Genomic DNA, 25,703 nt, shown 5'->3' with positions numbered 1-25,703 from the left:
CAGTGGTATCGCTCTTGTCCACCTCATAGAGGGAGTTATGAAGCATAAAATTATCTAATGTGTGAAGCTCTGGGAGAAGGTGGGAGGGAGGAAGTGCTATGTAATTATAAGTGTGATTAATATTTACCAGATTTTTTTTTAGGAAGTTATAGAAAGCAGCCTTCTGGCCGGGCACAGTGGCTTTCACCTGTAGTCCCAGCACTTTGAGAGGCTGAGGCGGGCGGATCATTTGAGCTCAGGAGTTCCAGACCAGCCTGGGCAACATGGCAAAACCCTGTCTTTACAAAAAACATACAAAAAATTAGCCAGGTGTAGTGGCGCATGCCTGTGGTTCCAGCTACTCAGGAGGCTGAGGTGGGAAGATTGCTTGAGCCCAGGAGGCGGAGGTTGCAGTGAGCCAAGATTTTGCCACTGCCCTCTAGCCTGGGGGACAGACAGATTGAGACTTTGTCTCAAAAACAGAAAAAAGAGCAACCTTCTCCCTAGTATAAAATAGTAAGTTAAAACTGAATTTGAAGTTTAATAACTTTTAATATTTAAAAACCCATCTTAAAGTTACCAGATACAAGTTTAACTTCTCCCCCCCAGGAAATGTGTCCTTTCCAAGTAGTTCGTAGAGTAGTTGAATGTGTATTCACAACCATGCTTCTAAATGGCTGGTGTTTTTTTTTTCTAGGTAAAGTTTAATATTTTGTTGATTAAAATGCCTCATCTACAATGTCCACATTAACAAAATATTTGTGATGCTTCCAAAAAGTTTATTTTATTAGCTATTGAAGCTTGTTCCTGAGAAAAATGTACCTCTGATAATTACATGGAAAGGGCTTAAAAATTAATTTGCTCAATATAATTTGTGTTGACAGATTTAGTTTCTAACCAGTGATTCTGTTTTTGAGCAACCAGTCATTTGGGCATAGAAAGTTTACGTGACTTGGTCCAGATCTCCTAGACTCTAAATCCAGGAAGATATTTCTGATTTACAGAAAGTAAAAGACTCGCCCGTCCAACAGGTACTTGAGTGTCAGGCCTCCAGCAGATCATGTGCTGGGTGCAGAGAGACACAGCAGTGAACTGAGGGTGGGTGCGGTTGGTTGCATGCAGCCTGGGGAGGAAGAGTGACCGAGGTGTAATGAAATTCACTGTAGGACGTAAGCAAAACGGAATAGCTATTCTATAACATAACCACCCCAAACGTATTTTGATTACTTTTTTAAAAAAAGTTTATGCACATTGATATCTTTATTATATTTGATATATAGATGATATATGTATTTATTACAGTGAAGAACAGAGAAACCACGTATTTCATCTGTGGGAATTGTTTGCATGATAATAAACAGTAAATATACAGTAGCTATGTGGTGTTCTTAGTTGACCTAAAAGAAATGAGAACATTATTTTTCATCCTGGTTTCAAGGTGGTGAATTGCAAATATAATCTCTCTTTTTTTTTTTTTTTCCTTTGAGACAGGATCTCGCTGTGTAGCTCAGGCTGGACTGCAGTGGCACGATCATGACTCATTGCACCCTTGATCTCCAAGGCTCAAGCCATCCTCCCACCTCAGCTTCCTCAGTAGCTAGGACCACAGGCGTGTGCACCCAGCACATTTTCATACTTTTGTGGAGGTGGGGTTTCGCTGTGTTGCCCAGGCTGCTCTTCAACTCTTGAACTCAAGCAGTCTGCCCACCTTGGGCTCCCAAAGTGCTGGGATTTCAGGCGTGAGTTACCATGCCCGGCCTGCAAATATAATTTCTTAAAGGGCGGAAAACACTGCTCAGATATTTTTAAAAGTGATTTTTTGAAAACTTATGTTTGCCCATGTAGTGCGGAATGTTGCATAGTGAAGATTCAGGTTCCAGTTGATAAAATAAGATTAAGAGATTTCATTGGAACTTAAAATACTAAGAATTTCATATACGAACATAATTTTATATATGCATGTATTTATAGTTTAGAATTTCATAATTTATGCAATCCTGCCGAATTTTTGTATTTTGTGTGTTCTCATACAAACAGTTCCTACAGTTGGAGTGTATAGTTTCTCTATTCTTAACTATAATAGGTTTACTCATTTATATATCTAAACATGTCCTTTGATTTGAAGAGCAAAATCTGTCCATTTTCACAGATTAATCACTTCTTGTTTTTAACGTGAGGTCTATTCTGAATGCAAGGAGCAGCGACTCTAAGAAATAACTGATCCCTGGAAGAGCTCCCCGGGAGCCCAGACCTGTCGCCCTGTGGTGGCGACAGGGCTCCTGCCTCTGGACTGATATGCCCCCTCTTCCCTGCCCTGGCAGGTGCTGCTCCCTTTGTCTGAACCACTGGACTTCTCCCTCTGCACCTTCTCTCTTGCCTTGTACCTTTTTTTTTTTTTTTTTTTTGAGACAGAACCTTGCTTTCTTGCCCAGAATGGAGTGCAGTGGCGTGATCTCGTTCACTGCATTCTCCGCCTCTAGGGTTCAAGCAATTCTCCTGCCTCAGCCTTTCACGACACCCGGCTGATTTTTGTATTTGTAGTAGAAGCGGAGTTTCACCACATTGGCCAGGCTGGTCTTGAACTCCCAACCTCAGGTGATCCACCCGCCTTGGCCTCCCAAAGTGCTGGGATTACAGGCATGAGCCACCACACGCAGCCTCGCACCTTTTTTAGTCTCAGGTTAGGCATCACCAGGAAGCCTTCCTGTGTCCCCTTCCTCGCGTGTTCCCAGAGATGGCCCATCTTGTCTTGGGGCATTCTGGACACAGATGCAGTCCTGTTTTTTCCTGCACCCTTTCCCCGGCTCTTCAACCTTTTCAGGGCAGATGCATGTTGTCATTTGTTCTCTGAAGCCTCAGTATTCTGCATGGTGCCTGATCCAGAGCACCTGCCAGGTATTTATTGAGTCAGCGTGTTTCCATTTGAAAATGCCCATGGTAAGAAAAATATAGATGCCACTGGAATCTGTTGTCTTCAAGGCCTTTTGGTTAAAAGGGACATAAACCCATCACCTAAAGCAGAAAAGCGAGATTTATTAAAAAGCAGAGTGGGTCTGGTGGGGTGGCTTATGCCTGTATTCTCAGTACTTTGGGAGACTGAGGTGGAAGGATCACTTGAGGTCAGGAGTTCTAGACCAGCCTGGCCAACATGGCGAAACTCCGTCTCTACTAAAGATGCAAAAATTAACTGGGGGTGGTGGTAGGCACCTATAATCTCAGCTACTTGGGAAGCTGAGGTGAGAGAATAGCTGGAATCTGGGAAGTGGAGGTTACAGTGAGCCAATATCCTGTCACTGCACTCCAGCCTGGGGGACAGAGTGAGAATCCATCTCAAAAAAAAAAAAAAAAAAAAAAAAAAAAGGTCGAGTGATTTCTCGCAGACTTGAGGGCACATAGTACCCTCAGCCCCATGAGGGATGGAGTTAGGACAGAGCGAGCCACCGAGGTCCTTCCTGTCCTTGTGTTGTGGCCATTTTGTGCTTGCCAGGCCTCAGTCTGTGTGTGTCTCTGTTTCCATTTCTTGCCTTCTGTCATTTGTGTGTACTTTCCCACTCTCCTCCCCCTTGTCTGTGTCTGCCCTTTTCTTGCTCTTCATTCATTCATTGACTCGTTCGTTGACCTGGTCATCGCTGACTGGTGGCTGTGTGCCAGGTACTGCTGTGGGCCGGATGCCTGCGTTGTGAAAAGACAAGTCCTTGCTCTCATGGAAGCTGCAGCTGGGAGATAGGCAGCAGCTAAGCAGAGGAATCCATGTCTTTCGCAGTCCTTGCTGTGAGGGAATAAGCAGGGTGAGGGTGTGGGTGTGGCTGTCTTGGCCGGGCGGGTCAGGGGGCTACCCCTTGAGCTGAGCTGTGGATAAGAAAGCGGCTGTGGACAGGGCTGGGGGAGGGCGCCCTGGGCAGAAGACACAGCAAGTCCAGAGGCCCAGAGTTGAGAACGAGGTCATGCAAGGGACAGAAAGATGCTGTCGGTAGTGAGTGAATGGTCAGTAGTGGGCGGAGGTGAGACATGAATGAGCTGGAGAGGTTGGCTGGAGCCAGATCATGTGGGTTTCTCTTCATCTTCACGACCTGATGTAAAGGGGCTGCCCCCAGCTCCCAAGTTTAAATCCTCTCTAGTTCAGGCTCTCCGGGCTTCATCATGTCAGTTTTGATCCTTATTCCTCGGGCGAGATCAAGGGATGGGCCCTTGGTAGCTCAAGATTAGCCTGGCAGTGTCTCATGTCCACGTGCCGTGCTGGGGGCATCCAATTTATTGCAACTGCTTTGGAGAGCAATTTGGCATTGTTTAGTGAAGCTGAAGACGCTTCAGCCCCATGGCTCATGGTCCTCTCTCTGCATATGTGCGTGTGTTCCAGAAAGCCATCCTGCCATGCGCGTGCAGCCGTGTAACGGTGGTTTGTTACATTGTTGGAAACGGAAAAATGTTAGGGCCAATAGGAGCCTGGATGAATAACACATCGTGGCTTTTTATGTAAAGGAGCGTACGCAGCAGGTAAGATGAGTGTATGAGGTTGACCCATATGGTGTGGTTTCACCTAACACTAGAGCGATACATGCTGAGTGGAGAAATCTGAATGTATAGCTGAGAGGAAAAAAACCAAAAAAACAAAAAAATGATTAAGTTGCAGAGGCAGGCCGGGTGCAGTCACTCACCCCTGTAATACCAGCACTCGGTGAGACCAAGGTGGGAGGATTGGTTGGGCCCGGGAGTTCAAGGCCAGCCTGGGCAACATGGCTAGACCTCATCTCTAAAAAAAATATGTGTACCTGTAGTCCCAGCTACTCAGGAGGCTGAGGCGAAGGGGTCGCCTGAGCCCAGGAGGTCGAAGCTGTTGTGAGCTCTGATCACACTACTGCACTCCAGCCTGGGTGATAGAGCAAGACCCTGCCTCCAAAAAAAAAAAAAAAAAAAAAAAAAAATTGCGTAAGGATAACACTACTTACATAAAGTCTAAGTGCCTGTTAAAAAGTATTTATATAATAATAATGGGAACAAGTGTTAGTAAAAATACAAAAAAATTTAAAACAGTGTAACATTTTATCGTGGGTATAAAAGTGTAATTCACCATACACAAATATGAGAGAGTAGGTTACCTTTAGCACCATAGTTACACACTGGCCCAGAGTCAGCATTTACTTACTTGTTTTTTGAGACAAAGTCTCTCTCTGTCACCAGGCTGGAGTGGCACCATCACTGCTCAGTACAGCCTCAATCTCCTGGGCTCGGGGGATCCTCACAAGTGTGAGCCACCACACCTGGCTGATTTATGTATGTTTTGTACCAAAAATGGGGTATCACCATGTTGCCGAGGCTGGTCTCAAACTCTGGAGCTCCAGTGATCCTCCCAGTTAAACCTCCCAAAGTGCTGGGATTACAGGCATGAGCTGCCGCACGCGGCCAGCTTTTACCTACATTTAGTTACAAGTCTTTTCTTTTTCTACCTAAGTGATTTAATTGTGAAAAATAAGTCAAAGTATTCTAGCAACATAGTACTAAAACCACTGTGTCTATGTCAAGGTTTGTAATTTATTTGTCTACAGTTACTATTTGTGTGGAAGTTCCTTAGCATGTGTGTGTGAACAACATGCAGAAGAAAGTCAGGATTCTGTCCAGCTTTGGATTCTGCCATTTGTGATAGTTCAGCTTCTGTTGAATTATAAATGATGAGTGTTCCAATGACTCTCTTTTCTGTTACACAGTTTCTACACCAGGAAGCTACCTGCTACCTGTTCCTGACAGTAGTATTCACACGGGGGAGTTGTGATTTTACTATAATGCTTCTTTTAAGGAGACTTCTGTTAACATGTAACAGAAATGGAATGCTGATATTTAAATGTTTATCCTGTACTTTGACACTTGGGAAATCAAGTATGTCATATAGGAGAGTATTCCCTGGCTTTTAGTAAACGTTTGCCACAAGCGGTTTGGTTATTTACAATGAATACCCTCTCATAATCATGGCTGTTGTACAGCTGTTGCACTGTCTCAGCTTGAAACACTGAACGTGGACATTCATTGAAGATGAGAATAATGTTGCTTAGGGATAAAGCCAAAAAGATTGCTTTGGTCATTTTTTTTTTTGAATGGAAAAGCAAAGACAGTATTATTGGGTCTGTTTCCTGTTATCTGATCAGTTTTAAGAGTTCCAGGTAGAAATAAGACATATAAGTCAAGGCTTAGGAATAAGAAATAAGACGGTAGAGGAAACATATTCCAGTCATGTGGATCTTTCCTGGTCTACAGGTAGAGAACCACATTGTTTACCAGCAAGCGAATGACTCGGAACAAAAATCTGCCTGTGCCATGGGTTCAGAGTGGAGGAGGACTGACGCCATACCACTGTGGGGGTGCATTGCACAACATGGGACAGTCACCATGGGAGAGGAGGACTGAGCCTTTAGTTGTTTACACCACGCCACTGTGGGGGCCATCGCACAGCATGGGAAGGTCACCATGGAAAGTGACTTGCTTTCACAGGGAAGCGTGGTGCTGGGGAGCAGTGAGATGGGTGCAGCCTCTTTGCTGGAGCCGCAGGTGCAGTCTCCACAGTAGCATCTGCCTCGTGGGATTTGCCTCAAGATGGTCTTATGGTGTGGGGTAGGAAGTGGTGGGAAGAGGCGGGTGTCAACCTAAACAGACAGGCTGTGGCTTGACCATTGTTAAGCCTGGGTGATGGGGACAGTGAGGGCTCACCCATAGTATTCCTTCTACTTTTGTATATGTTTACAGTTTTCCAAATAAACAAAAATGAGGTGACTTTGAATCTAGAACCTAAAGTTACTGACAGAGCAGGGAGGTGTGAGATGCCCTGAGAGCCACGTGGCACCTCCAGGGTGGGGTGAAGCACTTTTATGGCCCTGGGCTCAGGGCCACAAGCGCAGTCTGCAGCTCAGTTTCAGCTCTCCGCCCCTCCTCCCCACCCCCTCCATGGGTATTTGGGTGAATGCACAGTCAACGACTTAACGTGGTCATGCTTCATTCCATCATTCCTGGCCGTGTGCCTCTGAGACCGCACAGCTGAGAAGAGAAGGCAGATAGCCACAGGGAAGCAGTGAGACCCCGGGCCCAGCTAGTGGGATTTAGTTTGCCCAAGTGAGCGCTTGGAGACAGGGAGGGAGCAGGCTGTGGGCCCGAGAGGCGGGGCTGGCACACACGGGAATAGATCCTCTGTCTAAGAGAGGGAGTCCCTGCAAGGGGAGTCTGTGGGGCCTGGCCTGCGTGGCTAGTGGGGTCCACAGCACAGCTCCTCCCCCATCCCATCTTCCCCCAGGGTAGAGTGTGCTTGTCAGAGCAGAGTGTGTGGAATCACAGCCACAGGCCGCTTCTGCTCTGCCGTCCCTGCTGAGTGATCCCTGCACTGTGTTTCCGCCTCCTCACTGGCAACGTGGGGCCCATAAAACCAATGAGAACACGTGTGGAGCGTGTTTCAAATTGCCTGCCGCTTGTGCGCTGGCACTAAAGGACAGCTCTTACTCTTTTTAAGAGGTTCAACATGGTACAGCTGTTAAGATGGGGAGTTTTGGAAAGTCAGATGGACTGGCTTCACCTACTGGTTCGGCACCGCTTAGCTCCGAGACCATAACCATTGAGCATGTGCTCTACTCTGAGGTAGCCATGCCAGTACCTGCCTCATGGCGGGGATGGGGGTGTGGTACCAGGAGGATTGACAGATAACACACCTGGCCTGCCTCCTGCAGACCCTGGGCACTGGCACTCAGTATCTTCAGCTGTTCTTTTTTGGTTTTTAGAGTGGTGTGGGATCCTGGAGAAGAGTGTTAGACTATGTGGGGTCTGTCTTAATGTTAGTTTCTGCTGCTTGTCAGTTGATTGCCATTTTGTCTTGAAGTGCTTCTTTGCTTAGAATGACAAGTGTACGGGCTGGGTGCAGTGGCTCATGCCTGTAATCCCAGCAATTTGGGAGGGTGAGGTGGGCGGATTGCCTGAGCTCAGGAGTTCGAAACCAGCCTGGCCAACATGGTGAAATCCCGTCTCTACTAAAAATACAAAAAAATTAGCTGGGTGTGGTGGCAGGTGCATGTAATCCTAGCTACTCAGGAGGCTGAGGCGCAAGCATTACTTGAACCCAGTAGGCGGAGGCTGCAGTGAGCCAAGATCCTGCCACTGTGCACTCCACACTCCAGCCTGGGTGACAGAGCTAGACTTTGTTTCCAAAAAAGAAAAAAAAGAGTAGGGACTAGAAGTAATTTCAAAAGCCTTTATTGGTTTATATATTAATATGACCCATGAAAGTAGTGTTACCTTATAAAACACTGATAAATATCTTATCCTTAGGGTCTTCCGATGGAGATGGGAGAATACTATCTGTATTTCATGGACAAGAGGCAGAGACTGAGACAAGCTAATGGGCTGTTGGGGAGGAGGCTGGAGCCCAGGTCTTCAGCTCCTGATCAATGGTCGTTCTTCTGGATGATGTTGGGGTTTTGTTTTGTTTTGTTTTTGTTTGTTTTTAGATACAGGGTCACTGCAGCCTCAACCTTCTGGGCTCAGGTAGTCCTCCCACCTCAGCCTCCCAAGTAGCTGGGACCACGGGCATGTGCCACCATGCCTGGCTAATTTTTTGTGGAGACAGGGTTTAATCTTGTTGCCCAGGCCGGTCTTGAATTCCTGGACTTAAGCAAGCCGCCCTCCTCAGCCTCCTAAAGTGCTGAGATTACAGGCGTGAGCCACTGTGGCCGGCCAGTGTTTTTACTGTTCATGGAAAATATGCAACACAAGCAGGTTCGCTTCTTGAAGGTGAAACTGGCCTGTGTGATGTTGACTTACATAGTGAGAACTAAACGATTCTAAGCAGCTTAGTTCTGAGAAAGCCACCCCTTGCTTCTGTGCAGGTCTTGCGCCTTCCCGGCTGCTTCAGCCAGGATCTGTTCTGTTGAAAATGTTGTGGAGTTCAGCTGGGGTAGATAGTGGTGGCTGCTAGTTTGTTACAATTTGGTGCTCTAGTGAGTTGAGATCTTGTGGGTATTGAACTGTTTTTGTATTTCAGTTCTCTATTTGTGCCTACATAAAAATTTTAAAAATCTGAATTTTCCATTTTTCATTGTAGTGTAGGAAGAATGATGATGGAGACACAGTTGTTGTGGTTGAGAAAGACCATTTCATGGAGGATTTCTTCCATCAGGTAAGAGCGTTTAATGAAACCCAATCATAGCCTGCCTACCTGCCCTCCCTCCCTCCCCCTCCCCCTTTCTCCTTCCCCCTCCCCTCCCTTCCTTTCCTTCCTTCCTTCCTCCCTTCTTTCTTTTTCTTTTTTTTTCTTTTTCTTGTTTTTGGAGGCAGAGTCTCACTCTGTTGCCCAGGCTGGAGTGCAGTGACACAATCTCAGCTTACTGCAACCTCTGCCTCCCAGGTTCAAGTGATTCTCTTGCCTTAGCCTCCCAAGTAGCTGGGACCACAGGTGCGTGCCACCACGCCCGGCTAATTCTTTTTTTTTTTTCATTTTTAGTAGAGATGGGGTTTCACCATGTTGCCTAGGCTGGTTTCAAACTCCTGAGCTCAGGCAATCCGCCTGCCTCGGCCTCCCAAAGTGCTGGGATTACCAGTGTGAGTCCCCGCACATGGTGGCTTTCTTCTTTAAAGATGTGTATCAATATGATTGTGCATTTTATAATATTTGAAATAATACTTCAGCTAATATTTTAAAAAGTTGTTTGAATTACATAAGTTCTCTGGAATTTTTAGTATGATCACAATGTTAATATGAGAAAAATGCGAATCATCGTTCTGGTGCAGTCCAGGAGGGAGTTGGGTGCGGGTGGTGGAGCTGTGCACGCGGCCTCCGCGTGTGCTGGGGCCAGGCCTGCAGCGCCCTCTGCTGGTGGGTGCCCGCTTCTCCCACCCGGCGCTGGCTGCTGCAGGAGCGCCTCCTCCTTGCAGGCTGCCTTTGGGAGGTCCTGCGGCGCCCCTTAAGAGAGTTTTACAAAGGCCTCCCTGCAAGACCGGCAGTGTCTCAGAACGAGGACTCCTTGGTTCTTCAGGAAGTGGTGGTTCCGGCAGCAGAGGTGGCACCTGGCTGAGGCGCAGGGGTCAGGTGTGCGTGGCTCCCACCAGCACTGCCGCCCCTCCACTGGTGGGAGTGAGTCCTGGGGGCAGGTGCATAGAGCAGAGGGCTCAGGGTCTGAAATCGGTGACTGATCAGCTGTATATGAGCTCAGGTAGAAGACTCAGAGGAAAGTCACTGGTGACCCAGTGGCTGATATTTTAAGACGTGGCAGCCTGCCAGTGCTGGGATCCTGTCTGAGGTGTGAGGCCTCCCCCTCCTGCTTATCTCCCCAGCACAGCTCTTGGGCTTAGGCCCTGCTGAAATTCTCAAACCTAAGAACTATCTGATCTAATGTTGCATAATTTCAAAGTTTTGAAATTGAGTCACAGAACAAATACATTGACCTTGTAAAACGTGAAGGAACGAAAACACATGTCCAGTGGGTTTTTTAATGACGGAACCTTCGTTGCAGGACTCGCCTTGATTATGCTGAGTCTCATGGGATAGTTTCACTCGACAGCCTCAGCTCGCCTAGCAGTGCCTGGATTTGAACATTTTAAGAGGTTTATAAAAGTATATGGAAAGTTATTAGTTTTTCAGACTCAATCAGAATTTCTTGAATATCTCACATAAGCCTAGTCACTGGTTTTCTAGTATTTGTTAGTTGCTACTGTTATCTAAAGGAAAAAAACATGAGATTAAATTATAAGCTACAAGGAAGTTCCTTTAAGGTATAAAGGAATTAAGATGCTCGGATTTCCTGATTTCACTTCTTGGAAATGAGACTTTTAAAATTGTCTTTAGCCTTCCTGGCCCCTTTGTCAAATTATTATTTTTCCGATTTTATTCCTTTTACTTGGTTGCTTAACTCCATGCAAGTTCTTTGTAAAAATGTATTTATTTTAAAGAATCTCCTGCCATTAAGTGTTGCATTTAATAGAAAAGTTACATAGTGCAGGCCGGGTGCAGTGGCTCATGCATGCCTGTAATCCCAGCACTTTGGGAGTCCGAGGCAGGTGGATCACCTTAGGTCAGGAGTTCCAGACCAGCCTGGTCAACATGGCAAAACCTGTCTCTACTAAAAATACAAAAATTAGCCAGGCATGATGGCAGTGCCTATAATCCCAGCTGCTTGGGAGGCTGTGGCGGGAGAATCACTGGAACCCAGGAGGCAGAGGTTGCAGTGAGCTCAGAACACACCACTGTACTCCAGCTTGGGTGACAGAGTGAGACTCTGTCTCAAAAAAAAAAAAAAAAAAAAGAAAAAAAAAGAAGAAGAACAGAAAAGTTAAGTTGTGCAATTCACTGACTGCCATTAAGCTGTGGTCTTTGCTGCTGGCGTCTCGGGGCATGTGGGAAACAGGTTACTCGTGCGTTAGGAAGGCTTGCCCAGTGCTTGTCCTCACTGGGTTCTAACTTAAGCTCAATCTTTCATTTGTTAAATAGTCAATTTAGTTTGCACTTAATTTCTGTGAAATGACTTCCTAGACAAATACAGAAGCAAGTAATGTTTGTTAATATAAACTCATTCTGATCTTCAATATCACATAGAAGTTTGCAAGAGAAATGGATTTCACACGGCGAGTGTTTGGTTAACACTAAAACAGTGCTCTGAAGGGTGGCCAGGGAGCCTCGTTTCTGCGAAGACGATTTATAACGGAGCCAAAGGCCCCCCGTGCTGTGTTATTTCCAGACATAAAATGCTAGCTGGCACCATTCTCTCTCGGTGCCTCTCTGGGTGCGGGTGTGTAGCCCTGCAGTTTCCTGTTCCTCTGGAGCCACACGGGGGCTTGGAGTTAGCAGCGGTATATATTGCAGAACTCTCCAAGAGTTAAAATAATGTTTTTTTTCTTTTACTTTCTAACATATGTGTATTACTTTAGAAATGGTAATTTTGCTTTCTTTTCTTGAGACGGAGCCTCACTCTGTCACCCAGGGTAGAGTGCAGTGGTGTGATCTCGGCTCACTGCAGCCTCTTCCTCCTGAGTTCAAGCAATTCTCTTGTCTCAGCCTCCTGAGTAGCTGGTACTACAGGCACGCCACCACGCCTGGCTAATTTTGTATTTTTAGTAGAGACGGCATTTTGCCATGCTGGCCAGGCTGGTCTTGAACTTTTGATCTCAAGTGATACGCCTACCTTGGGCTCCCACAATGCTGGGATTACAGGTGTGAGCCTCTGCCCCTGGCCTGCGTGATTCTTTAATACTTAGACTTTTCAAATCTGGTCTGGGGCTTGGCCTAGGAGTCCTTGGGGTCCCTAAGATCCTTTCAAGAGGATTCTGTGGTCAAAGCTCTTTTCAAAGTAATACTAAGATGATCATTGCCATTTTTACTCTCTTATGACTGCACAGTGACGGAGTTTCTCAGAGCCAACACACCAAACCCAAGAGTATCTGTGATGATCAGGGTGCTTTCTATTAAGCTAGACATTAGATTTACAAAAAGTGCAAATCACTGCCCCTGTTTCCACTGATTTTTTGGAGATCTATTTTTTCACAGAAATGTGTTATTTATGTTGACATGTGTGTCAGTTTCCTGCTGCTGCTGTAACAAATCACTGTGGTTCAACAACACGTTTATCACCCCCTCCTAGTTCCAGGGCCTGGAGAAGCTCAGGTGCTGGCAGGGCAGAGCTGCGAGCCTCCTGGAGCTGCCTTCCTCTCCAGCTTCCGCAGGCGGCCTGTGTTCTTGGTTTTCCTCCACCTTCAAAGCCATCACTCCAGCCGCTGTTTTCATGATCAAGTGTCCCTTTTCCAACATTGGTCCTCTTGTCTTGTCTTGTAAGGACTCCTGTGGTTCCATTGGGCCCACCCAGATAATCCAGGGCAGTCTCAAGACTCAACTGGATCACATCTGCAAAGTTCCCTTTGCCGTGCAAGGCGACATATTCACAGACTCCGGGATTAGGACGTGGATTGTGCCACGACATGTAATGGTTAATAATTCTTTCTTTTTTTTTTTTTTTAAGAGCAAGATCTTGCTCTGTTGCCCAGGCTGGAGTGTAGTAGTATAATCACAGCTCACTACAGCCTCAACTTGCTGGGCCCAAGTGGTCTTCCTGCCTCAGCCTCCTGAGTGGCTGGGACTGCAGGCATGTACTATTGTGCCCAGCTAATTTTCTTTTCTTTTAGTTTTTGTAGAGATGGGGTCTCTCTGTGTTGCCCAGGCTGGTCTTAAACTCTTGGCCACAAGTGATCCTTCTGCCTTGGCTCCCAAAGTGTTGGGATTACAGGCATGAGCCACTGTGCCTGGCCTATAATTACTATTTTAAAATGAGGAAGGAGGTAGGAGCTGGCAGCAGAGCATCTTGCTTCAGGGCTCACCTTGCTACTTCTGTAGCTGGATGTCCCTCTACTGCTGTCTTCTAAGAACACTTACAACTTTAACCCATTTATGCCTAGTGTTCCATTATTGGAATGCTAAGCTTGTGCGAGTTATTTATATCCTAGTGCTCAGGGTCATCGCCAAGGTCTGATTTTTCACACACACGAATTGTAGCCTCTGGCATAAATGGGTTAATGAGGACCCCCCTGGAGAATTCAGGGTAATTTCCCATCTTAAGATCCTTAGTTTAGTCACATCTGCAAAATATCTTTTGTCCTATAAGGTAACTTACAGGCCCAGGGATTAGGACCTGAACATCTTTAGGGTCATTTTTCAGCGTGACATAGAGGTTTTTGAAGATAATGTTATGACTCCATCTAGATAAATCTTGCTAATGATACATTACATTTTGAAACATATATTGAATTTAAACATTTAGAGGTCAAAGATAACAATTATGAAGGTTTGGCTGTGTGAGCTGTAGATACCTCCTCCCATAAGAGTATTATTATTATTATTTTCTTTTTTTTTTTTTTTAGACAGAGTTTTGCTCTGTTGCTCAGGCTGGAGTGCAGTGGTGCGATCTCTGTTCACTGCAACCTCCGCCTCCTGATTCAAGCGATTTTTGAGCCTCAGCTTCCTGAGTAGCTGGGATCACAGGTGTGTGCCACCTCAGTCGGCTAATTGTTGTATTTTTAGTAGAGAAGAGGTTTCTCTATGTTGGCCAGGCTGGTCCCGAACTCCTGGCCTGAAGTGATCCGCCCACCTTGGCCTCCCACAGTGCGGGGATTACAGGTGTGAGCCACTGTGCCGCATGTTTTATGGGCTTACTTCCTGGTTATACTGAAAATGGGTATTAGTAGTAGTACGCTTCTAATTGGCCCCGTCTGTGTCATGCTTGGGACTTGACTAGAAATTTTTACAGCCTGATAGGTTTTCCTGGTGAATGGTGATTGGTACTGCTTTAGGTATGAAGGCAGAAATATTCATAGGGTATATCTTTATTTTTTAAATTTAATGAGACTGCCGGGTGCGGTGGCTCACGTCTGTAATCCTAGCACTTTGGGAGGCCGAGGTGGGCAGATCACGAGGTCAGGAGATCGAGACCATCCTGGCTAACACGGTGAAACCCCGTCTCTACTAAAAATACAAAAAAAAATTACCCGGGCGTGGTGGTGGGCGCCTGTAGTCCCAGCTACTGGGGAGGCTGAGGCAGGAGAATGGCTTGAACCCGGGAGGCGGAGCTTGCAGTGAGCCGAGATCGTGCCACTGCACTCCAGCCTGGGCGACAGAGCGAGACTCTGTCTCAAAAAAAAAAATTATATCAGTGTGAGAATGGGAGAGGCTTTTTATTTCTTATGTGGTAATTATTTATTTCCCTCCTTTATTCTTCCCCTTTTAGGGCATGAAAGTGGTCACAGATTTGAGTTTGCCATGCTATAATGACTCTCTCTCTCTCCTAGGTTGAGGAGATTAGAAACAGTATTGATAAAATAACTCAATATGTTGAAGAAGTAAAGAAAAACCACAGCATCATTCTTTCTGCACCAAACCCAGAAGGAAGTAAGTTGTTGGTTTTAACAACAAAAAGTTTGTCTGTCTGTGTGTGTCTCTTGCTGTCTGCAGCACAGGCCTCGACTCTGGCTTCACGTTAGATGCAGGGGCGTTTGTACGAAATGCTGATAAGCTAGAGAGTCTGAGGCGTTTGGCCTGGGGCGAGCCAGGGCGTCTGTATGGTTTGTTTTGAAGCTGCCCATGTGATTCTCATGGGCAGCCCGAGTGAGGACCACGGATGGATCAGATCCTAAAGAATAGACAAAAGTGGCTTCGCAGAACTTAGGAGCCAAGATTAGACCACAGGTCAGCAAGACAGCACTTTATGTTCAGAGGGCAGTGAATCCGGGATTGATTTGGAAACAGTACTTGTAAGAGCAGAGTGAAATAGGAAGACACACTGAGGTGACTCTGAAAGTCTTAAGGAGGAGCTTTTGTATGGACTGTGCTGCGTTCAGTGCCTGTGGAGGATGGCACAGAAGAAATGCTTTTTTTCTCTTTATCTGCTTCATATTTGCTTCCTTTTGAATCTGAGGCACACAGAAGAGTGAAAGGAGCTCAGTGGAAGCAGCTGAAGAACCTGGATTTTTGTCCCAATTTGCTTCCCCACGGTATTTGCATCTCCTCATTGGGAGAAAAGACATGATTTTATTTTATTTATTTATTTATTTATTTTTTGAGACGGAGTCTTGCTCTGTCGCCCAGGCTGGAGTGCAATGGCACAATCTCGGCTCACTGCAACCTCTGCCTCCTGGGTTCACGTAATTCTCCTGCCTCAGCCTCCCGAGTAGCTGGGACTACAGGCGTCCACCACCATGCCCGGCTAATTTTTGTATTTTTAGTACAGACAGGATTTCATCATATTGGCTAAGCTGGTCTCGAACTCTTGACCTTGTGATCCACCCGCCTCGGCCTCCCAAAGTGCTGGGATTATAGGCATGAGCCACCGCGCCCAGCCATATCTACTTTAAATGTCATTTTCTCTGTTTGTTGTTGGCATATAGAAATACAATGATTTTTGCATATTGGCCTCGTACCCCTTGCCTAATCAGTTATTAATTCTAATATCCTCTGTAGCTAATGTTGGATTGTCTTTGTCCCCAATCATATCATTGTGAATAATAGTAACTTTTTTCCTTGCAGCTCTTATGCTTGTTAGTTTTAACTGACTTATTTAGCTGACCTCCAGTACAGTATTGAATGGAAGTGGTGATGGGGGCACACGTATTTTTGGTCTTGGAGGAAAGTTGCCAGCAAACACATTTTTTGTTGGACTATTACTTAAGTGTAGCCGTACGTTGAAAAAATAAAGTAGTATTAAATTGAAAAAGAACGCATTTTAAAATTGTGTGTGTCTTGTAAAATAAGGTTCTGAGCCTCTGTTTGTGCCTTCTCAGTGGCTCAGAAGTGTGTTTCCCAACATGTTTCTGGAGCCGCCCTCTCATGAGCTAGTCCGTGCAGCCAGGGTGCTGCGGCCAGCTCCTTCCCGGGACCTCTTCGTGCCGTCGCCCAGCCCCTCTTGGGAAGTTGCAGTAACCTTAGAATAATCAAGGCTCTGAGAAGTCTTCCTAGAAGGAAGCCTGTTTACCTTTGTTTAGTGTTTCACACATTTATTTGCCCGTAGGACCTTTTATGTCCCATCTGTTAACATCATGCTTAATGCTTAGGGAAATTCTATTTGAATAAGTATCAGCATTTTTTTTGGAATAATTTACCTCCAAAACATTTTTGCTGCCAAGTCATAGCAGATAGAATATTTTTTGAGTAAATTTAGAACTGTTACTGTTTGATGATAGTCCCTTTCGGGCTCTAAAGAAAACCGTTGCTTTTTTGTCTTTTGTTTTGTGACAGAGTGTGAACCAAAATGTGGGCAGCAGCCTCCAGCCGCTTCCTTGGTTGGTCTTTAAAAAGCAAAATGCAGTGATTCCCCTCTCCCAATGACGGGCCTGGGATAATACAGAGAGGGACAGGCTCTTGGCCTTCCCGCCCTGTTCCTAAAGAAAGAGGGGAGGGTGGGAGGGAGGAATGGGGACTACGGTGCTCCGCCTCCCCCGTGTCTCCCCATCCTCGGGCAGGCGCCCTGCTTAGGTCCTGGTGAGCAGGCGATTCTCAGGCTGCTGCCCTCCCGTCAACCTCAGGACCTGGGGCAGGGCTGGGCACGGCGGCCGCCAGGTGGCGCCAGAGGCAGCCGGTCCCGGGCGGGTCCCCGGTCCTAGCACCGCGTGCGTCGCGCCACCTGCAGCCACGGATCCCAGGGCAGAGAGGTGGACGAAGGGCCTTTTACCTGCATTTTTCTTTTTTCACTTCCTACTTTTGTATTATTTCTTTTTTCTTTTGTATTAAAAGAGCGTCTTTGCAAAACGTAGATATTTCAGGCCCTCCAAGACACGGATCCAGCCCTGCAGGAGCATGAAGTGTGTGTGGTTCTCGTTTGGGTTTTAGTGACGGCAAGGCTGGGATTGTCCTGCAGGACGGCGGGGGTTTGATTCGCTCCTGCAGTCAGCCGTCAGCCTGGCTGGCGCCCTGTGTTCGGGGGCCGTCGTCCTGCGGCTGCGCGCGCTCGCGTTTTCTCCGCTTCCTGTTCCCTCAGCAGTTCCCTGGGGCTCCCCTCGGACTGCGCTGGGACCGCTTCTGCGCCGTCTCCGTCTCTGTCTCCAGCGCCGCCTGCTCCCGTGCGTTCTGTGCTTTTCTGCGGGAAATCAGACTCATGGAGACCCGGGTCCTTGTGCGAAGCCCCTGAGGGCCCTGGAGGAAGCCGCACCGATCCTGTTCCAGCGGTTATCCCTGTGTGGCCTTGGACGCATCACTTAACGTCTCCGGGGCTGTTCCCACACGTGTGAAGTGGGCTAGTGGTGGCATCTGCCTTTCAGTGCTGTTGTGATTCTTCCCCCCGCCGCCCCAGCGGAGTCTCCCTCTGTCGACCAGGCGGGAGTGCAGCTGCGTGATCTCAGCCCACTGTGGGCTCAGCCTCCTGGGCTCAGACAGTCCTCCCACTTCAGCCTCCTGAGTAGCTGGGATTACAGGTTTATATATATCATATATGTATAACATATATATACACACACATATAAATAATATGTATACACACACACACACACACACACACCTTTTTTTTTTTTGTGGAAACAACATCTCACTATGTTGCCTCTCTCCTGTCTCCTCCCCTGCAGGGCATGGGGGCCACTCATGGGGCTTTCTGCCTTCAGAAACGAAGCCCTGAACCCCCGTAAGGAGCTGCGTGGCCAGGCTCCGGCAACCCCCTCCCACTGCAGGGCCTTACTAGGGAGCCTTGGCTCCAGGACCCCTGCCCTGCTTCAGCCCAGCTGCCCCCACCACAGGCTGGGAGCACCCCACCAGAGGCCTTCCTGCCCTTGCGGTTCCTCTCCGCTTCCTTCTTACCTCCTTCAGTGAAGATTCGCTATGATCTGAAGTTATCCTCAGTTTAGTATTATTCTCGAAGGATATTTTCACTGAGTAGAAGGTTCTAGTTTAGAAGTTACTTTCTTTCACCACTCTGAGGATTTAAAACATATTTTTCCAGTGTCTTTGGCTTTACTTTTTTTTTTCAGCTAATTAGAGCTTTTAAGGTATTTGGTTTTTGGTCTTTGGTTTTAGCAGTTTTACTTTGATGTTTTAAAATGTGTTTTTCGTTTTCTTTTTCCCTCTTATAAGGCTTCTTGAATCTTTGGATTGACATTTTCTGGCTGTGTTTTGAAAAACTTTGGCCATTACTTCTTCAAACTTTGGCCATTACTTCTTGCTCCTTTTTCTGTCATCTCTCTTTGCGACTGGAATTGTCTTTTAGAGCTTTTCACTATATCCTTTCTGTCTGTCCTCTTTTGTTCTCTATTGTTCATCATTTTCTCTATATATTTCATTTTGAAAATGTTTTCCCGACTTATTTTTAATTTCTCTTCAGCGATTGTCTTGCAGGTCAGGGAATCTTTCTTCATCTATGGAATTATTTTTGGATTGGTTTAACTCCTATAATTCCATTTGGTTCCTTTTAATACTGTCCTATTCTCTGAGAAAATTTATGATATTACATTTTATCTCTTTGAATGTAATTGTTTTAATGTCTGTGTCTTGTAACTTCATTAACTGGTGCCTATGTGGATGGGTTAATGTTGTCCGTTTTGTTGGTTTTTTGTGTGTGTTTTTTTGGTTATTTTTGATTTGAGTTTTGAGCTTGGTATTGGAATGATGTGTAGTAATAATTCGAGTCCTGAATGATATTTTCTTTATAAAGAGGTGATGTATTTTTATTTCTGGCAGATGGTGAGAAGCGCCAGCAGTTCTGGACCTGATTTTAGGGACTGAGATGATTTAGACTGACGCTTCGGCCCCTGCGAGGGCCAGCTTCCCACCTGCCTGTCCTCCGAGTCAGCACTTTTCTCCGCTTCTCTGCAGCCCAATTGCCTTTTATGGAGTTGGCACCTGCCCCCGGTAAAAGTGGCTGCAAAAGTGGGACCCACCTCCTTGGGTTTTCTCGTCTGAGTCTGCTTTCCTGCCTTGTTAGGTTTCTTTCTTTTTTTATTGTTTTGTTTTGTTTTGTTTATTTTTGCACCTTGTTAGGTTTCTAATGGCTTTCCACAGATTTGAAAAGAGTAGTGTCTACCCTTTCTAATTGTTCTCAGCAGGAGGATTGAGCTGAATCACCTAGGCCGCTGGAAGAGGAGGTGCCTGATATCAGTGGTTGGAAATGCCACGTTTGTCACATGTGACCTTATGGCCGGTGTCTCGCAGGATGAGACAGGCAGTGCCTCTTTCATTTTGCTGATGAGCTGCCTAAGCCCCTGTGTGCCTGTGGTGGCAGCAAGGTCACTCTTTCCTTCCTGAGTGCCTCCCACCCCTGCTGTGTAAGAGCTCAGGGCTTTCTTTCCCAGGGAAGTGAGTCCTGCTGTGGCCCACCAGCTCAAGAGGGAGACTCTCATCCACCGGCAGGCCCGGCGCTCAGATCTCGTGGTATCTGTGGCCGCGCAGTGGCTCACGACTGTCTCCCGAGTCTGATTGTCCTCAGCTGTGCTCAGGCGCTGGCTGCGCCGGACCGCTGCACAAATACCCTTGCTGTGTGTACATTTTCACTTCGACGCCTACACTCAGCCCTCATTCCCCAGGCACAGTGGCCAGGTGTTGGGGGGGTCTGCATCAGCCTCATGCGCCACGGGAGCCAGCACTCCCGCCACAAACTGTGGACCTGCCCCCCTCTTTATTCATAGCAAGTCTCTGTAATTCCCGTTAAATGCCCTATTTTATAAGGCATTTTGTGTTCCCTTTACTGTCCTAAAATGAAGTTCATAGATGATATAGCCTACCTACTTCCATAATTTTTTAAAAACATGTAATATCCAAACTAATATGAAGAAGACATAAAATGGAAGTAACTTACATACTGAAGTACAAATTGTATTGTGCAGGCTCAGGCACAACACCAGAAAACGAAATTCAGGCACTTGCCCCCTACAAACAAGTCCTGTGACTGACAGCCAAGACTGCAAGCTGATGAGGCGTTGTGATTCAGATGCTGTCAGCAGGCTTCCCTGTGCTTTTCCTAAGGCAGTTGTGTCGCTGAAATAGAATGAAGTACAGCTTTCTCGCCATGCAGAGCGGTGTCACGGCAGTTGCATTCCTGAAAATCCACTGGATATTGAAACGATGCAGATGAAAATAGGACTTATTTGTAAGCTGGAGTTAGGTTCTGGGCTCAGGAAAACAGGTCTTTTCTCCTGCCCGAGTGAGCAGTGTCCATTTGGAAGTTATGCAGGTCAGCGGGTGATGTGCTGACATAACGAGGTTCGAGGGTGGTACATCTCACACGCGCATGGACACCCCGTCGTCACGCTCAGGAACGTTGTGTGGTGCTGGCTGGTGCCGTCGTCACGCTCAGGAGCGCTGTGTGGTGCTGGCTGGTGCCATTCCTGGCTCCTGTCTTCTGGCTGCCAGTGGCTCTGCCTTTGTTATGATGACTGGAAATACCCCACAGATTTCAGAATACCTCTTGGGGTGGTAGAAAGATTCCCCTGAGAATATCCCTTTAGAAACATGTTCACAGAGGAGAACCACGAAATGGCCCCTTTGTGTCTAGTTTCTCTTTTTTTCTAGTTTCATCCATTATCAGAATAATTTTTCTCCGTTTTTCTCTTTTTTCTTTCCTTTTATAAATAGAGATGGCATCTTGCTAGTTGCCCAGGTTGGCCTTAAACTCCTAGGCTTAAGTGATCCTCCCGCTTCAGCCTCTGAAGTAGCTGGGACTACAGGTGCACACCACTGTGCCCTGCTTAAAAATTATCTTTCGGCCGGGCGCGGTGGCTCAAGCCTGTAATCCCAGCACTTTGGGAGGCCGAGACGGGCGGATCACGAGGTCAGGAGATCGAGACCATCCTGGCTAACACGGAGAAACCCCGTCTCTACTAAAAAATACAAAAAACTAGCCGGGCGAGGTGGCGGGCGCCTGTAGTCCCAGCTACTCGGGAGGCTGAGGCAGGAGAATGGCGCAAACCCGGGAGGCGGAGCTTGCAGTGAGCTGAGATCCAGCCACTGCACTCCAGCCTGGGCGACAGAGCCAGACTCCGTCTCAAAAAAAAAAAAAAAAAAAAAAAAAAAAAAATTATCTTTCTAGGCTGGATGCAGTGGCTCACGCCTGTAATCCCAGCACTTTGGGAGGCCGAGGCGGGTGGATCACGAAGTCAGGAGTTTGAGACCAGCCTGGTCAATGTGGTGAAACCCCAACTCTACTAAAAATACAAAAATTAGCCGGGTGTGGTGGTGGGGGCCTGTAATCCCAGCTACTTTGGAGGCTGAGGCAGGAGAATTGCTTGAACCCAGGAGGTAGAAGTTGCAATGAGCCGAGATTGTGCCACTGCACTCCAGCCTGGGTGACAAGAGCAAGACTCCGTCTCAAAAAAAAAAAAAATCTCTAATGCATCTTTGCTGATGTCTTTTTTTGCTCAGAAAACCTTCAGTGCTGACTGGTGCCCTCAGTAAAAGCCCCAAAGTCAGGCGGGCCTGCACCCTCCTGCCTGGGCAGCCTGCAGTCGGCCTCCTCCCACGCCAGTCACTTCAGCCCACTGTCCTGCTGCTCTGTGCTGCAGTCCCTTCTCCTGCCTGGGATAGAAGCCGCCAGTCTCTCCACTCCCAGGTCAGATGTCCCCTCCTGCGGGACAGCTGCAGTAGACGCCTCTTCTCCTGGCTGCCCATGGCGTTTTGTGAAACCTGTCTCGTCCGTTGTTAGTTTCTGCCTGGCATTGGCGCTTCCTGGGTTTGCCTTATCTTTTTTTTTTTTTTTTTTTTTTTTTTACCAAGTTATTAGATCCCTGGTGATCTTCTTAGCCTCCTTGCATGACATGAGCCTTCACACACGTAGAGCACTCAGTAGGTATTACTGGTGCGTGACCTCTCACCTCTGGACATCACTCAGTCTCTGATCTGGTTCTGAAACCCTGGAGGATCCAGGCTGCATCTGATGACCACAGCTGAGCGTGGAAAGAAGACTTAGCACGCGCTGGTGTGCAGTGGGTACTCAGGGCACCCTGTGTGTGCTCAACTGAGGGGGTGCCAGGAGGAGAATGGGCATCTCTGAAAGCTTTCATTCTTGGCCAAGTTGTCTATGGTGGAAACGTTTGCCATTTCCCCGGCTGATGCGTGTGAGATTGAGTGAGAGAGGCAAGTGCAGGACTCTGTGAAACGACAGCAGGGCTCCAGAGACGGGGTGGGGGCCTTCCTGTCTCAGCAACTTCTGGCCAGAGGAGAGGGAAACCCCCTTCAGGTCACTTCAGCCACCGGACTGGCAGACGTGAGTGTGTGGCATGGAGCAGACATCCTGCCACCCTCCTGGGCTCTGGGGCAGCCAGGCGTGAAAGCAGAGGCTGCCGTGACGCCCTGGGGTGGCCTTAGGTCTCAGCACCGCCCTGGAGTGTTGGCCTCTGCTCTGCCAGCCTCCCTCCTGACGGAGGTCAGGAGGCCGGCCCCTGCCTCCGTCGCCCTCTGCTTGCAGCCCTGAGTGTGTGAGAAGCCAGCCCAGGGCAGCCGGCCCAGCAGCACTGAAGCGGTGGCTGTGATTCTTTGGGCGTCTTGGGGAGACAGCTGATAGCACCAGAGAAGAGCACACACACAGGAGACTTTGTTGAGATCATTGTTATGTCTCCGTTTTCCTTTCCCAGGTCTAGGTGTTAGCAGTGGATTTAGGCAGCCGTTTCATTCATTGGTGTAGACCAGCAAGTCTCAAACTTGTGTCACCTGGAGGGTTTGCTAACTCAGCTTGCTGGGCCACTGCCGCCACCTCAGTTTCTGAGTAGGTCCAGGGTGGGGCCCGGGGATTTGTGTTTCTACTAAGGTCCCACCTGATATTTATGAAAGCTGCTGTCTAGGAACCCACCTTGAGAACCACTGGTATAAGTGGTAGTTTTTCTTACAGAAAAAAAGTGAATATTTACTAAGGATACTGTTTCACTTAAATTCATTGGATATCATTTATGTTGGATGTTATAGCTCAGATGCTGTATTTTATTTTTTTATTTTAAATTTTTATAGAAATAAAAGAAGAGCTTGAAGATCTGAACAAAGAAATCAAGAAAACTGCAAATAAAATTCGAGCCAAGTTAAAGGGTAAGTTTGAAGTTTTATGTTTAATTGGGAGTGTGGGTTTTTGTTATTTTATTCTTTATTGGTTTTTGTTATTTTACGTTTTTAAAAATTAAAATTGTGACTGCTTTAAAATAAATTATTTGTATGTAATTCAGAGTACTAATTCATGTTGAAAAAAGTTGTGTGTTTGCTTATAAACTGTTACTGTTACATTTTTTATGACATTTCAGGCTAAGTTGCAGATGTTTGGGAGGGTGAATTGCCAAGCTCTTCTTGAATGGACCCTTTAATTGCTCGTTTCTTTCAAACTCAGTGGAATTTATTGGATGATGTTTGGCATTCCGCTTTAGCAGCAGCAGTTTTTCGGAAGGCTTAGAGCTTTCACCTGGGACTTAAACAGAGGTTGCTTTTCTTGATTTGGTAGAAGAACACATGGTATTTGATTTTTGCAGAATGGCATCAAGATCAAAAACAATCTCTGTGCAGATGGCGAAACACTTGTATTACGGCAGGTTTCAGATGTGTGCAGAAGCAGAGGAGGCGGCCACAAGCCAACCCCCCAGCTCCACACCTCTCCATGAGCTCCCACCGCAACCCGCTCCCAGAGCATTCTGAAACCCACCCCAGGCATCTGAGATTTCATCAGTGTGTATTTCAAAAACAGAAGCTTCCCCCAGAGCGCAACCACCATCATATCTAAACCCAGCTTCATTGTCATTACTTGATAGTACAAAATATCCAGGCAGAGATTCTGTTTCCCTAGTGGTCTTATGATTTTTTTTTTTTTAAAAACAGTTCGCTTGAATTGAGTCCCAAGTAAGGACCAAACTCTGGCTTTTAAAAATGAGAGTCTCCCTTCATCATTTTTCTCTCTGGCACTTTTTCCTTTGGTTGGTGAAACCAGGTCATTTGTCCTACAGAATCTGCCACGCTGCAGATTTTGCTGATTTTCCCCCTGCAGCGTGTTTAATAGGCTCTGCCGTCCTCTGACTTTGCTGGAGGTTGGTAGTTAAATTCTCTAAGCTTTATCTGATTCAGGTGTTTTTTGTGGGTTTTTAAAATGTAAAGATGCAGCATCTGATTACAGATTTTATGTCCTCATGGTTATGTTAAGATGTTAGTGGTGATATTAACATTTTTTCTTGGCTCTAAGTAAGTTCAGTAACATTTTAAATAAGATATAACATTCTTTTCTATTCTGTGATATTGTCAAAAATGGATGATTGTTTCCAAGATCCATAATTCATTAGCAGTTGCAAGCAGTAATATCTTGATTTTTTTTTTTTTTTTTGAGATGGAGTCTCTGTCACCCAGGTTGGAGTGCAATGGCATGATCTCGGCTCACTGCAACCTCCACCTCCTGGGCTCAAGTGACTCTTCTGCTTCAGCCTCCTGAGTAGCTGGGACTACAGGCGCCCTCCACCACACCTGGCTAATTTTTGTATTTTTAGTAGAGACAGGGTTTCGCCATGCTGGCCAGGCTGGTCTCAAACTCCTGACCTCAAATGATCCGCCCGTCTCAGCCTCCCAAAGTGCTGGGATTACAAGCATGAATATCCTGATTTTATTATTCCTTCTTTGTTTAGTTGCTGGAATAGTTATTTAAAAAGAAACCTTTCTCCTTCAACTCCTGAATTGGATAAAGTTTGGAGACTCTATCAGCCCACAGTAAATACAGAGGACAGCAGAGCCTGCTGAACGTGTTGCTCTGCAACAGCAGGGTGAAATCAGCAAAGTGTGCAGCGGGGCAGGTTCTGTGGGACAAATGACCTGGCTTCTCCGACCAAGGGAGCCAAAGCGCATTCTGGGTCACAGATCATGGAGGACAGAGAGGATCAGCGTTGGACTCTGTCTCTCTCTGGTGTAATTTTCATAGGTTGGTTCCCTGGAGTCCTCCAGAGATGACCAGGGAGAGTCTCTGTTGCTGCTTCTCGTCCATCGTTGTGAACAATGGATTAAACACATCTGATGTTTTCATTGTTGCGTTCTCCTCAATGCTCAGATGGTCCCTTTGGCTAGTAAGGTGGACTCTTGAGTCCTTTTGGTAGGCCCCTCATTGTCTGTGACAGCCTTTCCACTTTTTGCTGTGACAAAAGGACCCATGCTCATTTCACCCCTTTCCTTTCCTGGGCCTGGGATCAGCCATTTCCCCAGGGAGCCCCGCTGCTGTGTCTGAAGAATGTTATCTAGACACCGAGGTCGGCATACTGGGGAATGTATTGCCATACATGACGATGACCTGACCATTGTTTCCTGGGCT

The 25,703-nt window shown here is 46.8% G+C and overlaps 2 protein-coding genes and 1 pseudogene across 6 annotated transcripts in view; 1 reads left to right on the top strand and 2 right to left on the bottom strand.

Moving 5' to 3' along the window:
- Positions 1-25,703, bottom strand: part of RAN (RAN, member RAS oncogene family) — a 288,165-nt gene that overhangs the window by 38,816 nt on the left and 223,646 nt on the right. The window lies entirely within an intron of this gene.
- STX2 (syntaxin 2) overlaps positions 1-25,703 on the top strand; it is a 51,521-nt gene that overhangs the window by 2,722 nt on the left and 23,096 nt on the right. For 4 of the 5 annotated variants that reach the window (XM_050747704.1, XM_050747703.1, XM_050747702.1 and 1 more), the window contains exons 2-4: positions 9,047-9,121; positions 14,770-14,869; positions 23,390-23,464. In XM_050747704.1, the coding sequence (XP_050603661.1) occupies positions 9,047-9,121; positions 14,770-14,869; positions 23,390-23,464 (250 nt within the window). Of the gene's footprint in view, positions 1-9,046; positions 9,122-14,769; positions 14,870-23,389; positions 23,465-24,730; positions 25,320-25,703 lie in introns of those variants that run through there. The other variant, XM_050747707.1, reaches the window with a different exon arrangement.
- LOC126931936 (uncharacterized) lies at positions 20,624-20,713 on the bottom strand (annotated as a pseudogene).

The sequence above is a fragment of the Macaca thibetana genome, chromosome 11 (assembly GCF_024542745.1).
Source record: "Macaca thibetana thibetana isolate TM-01 chromosome 11, ASM2454274v1, whole genome shotgun sequence".
NCBI classification, from domain to species: Eukaryota; Metazoa; Chordata; class Mammalia; order Primates; family Cercopithecidae; genus Macaca; species Macaca thibetana.
This window is presented reverse-complemented; position numbering and strand designations above follow the sequence as displayed.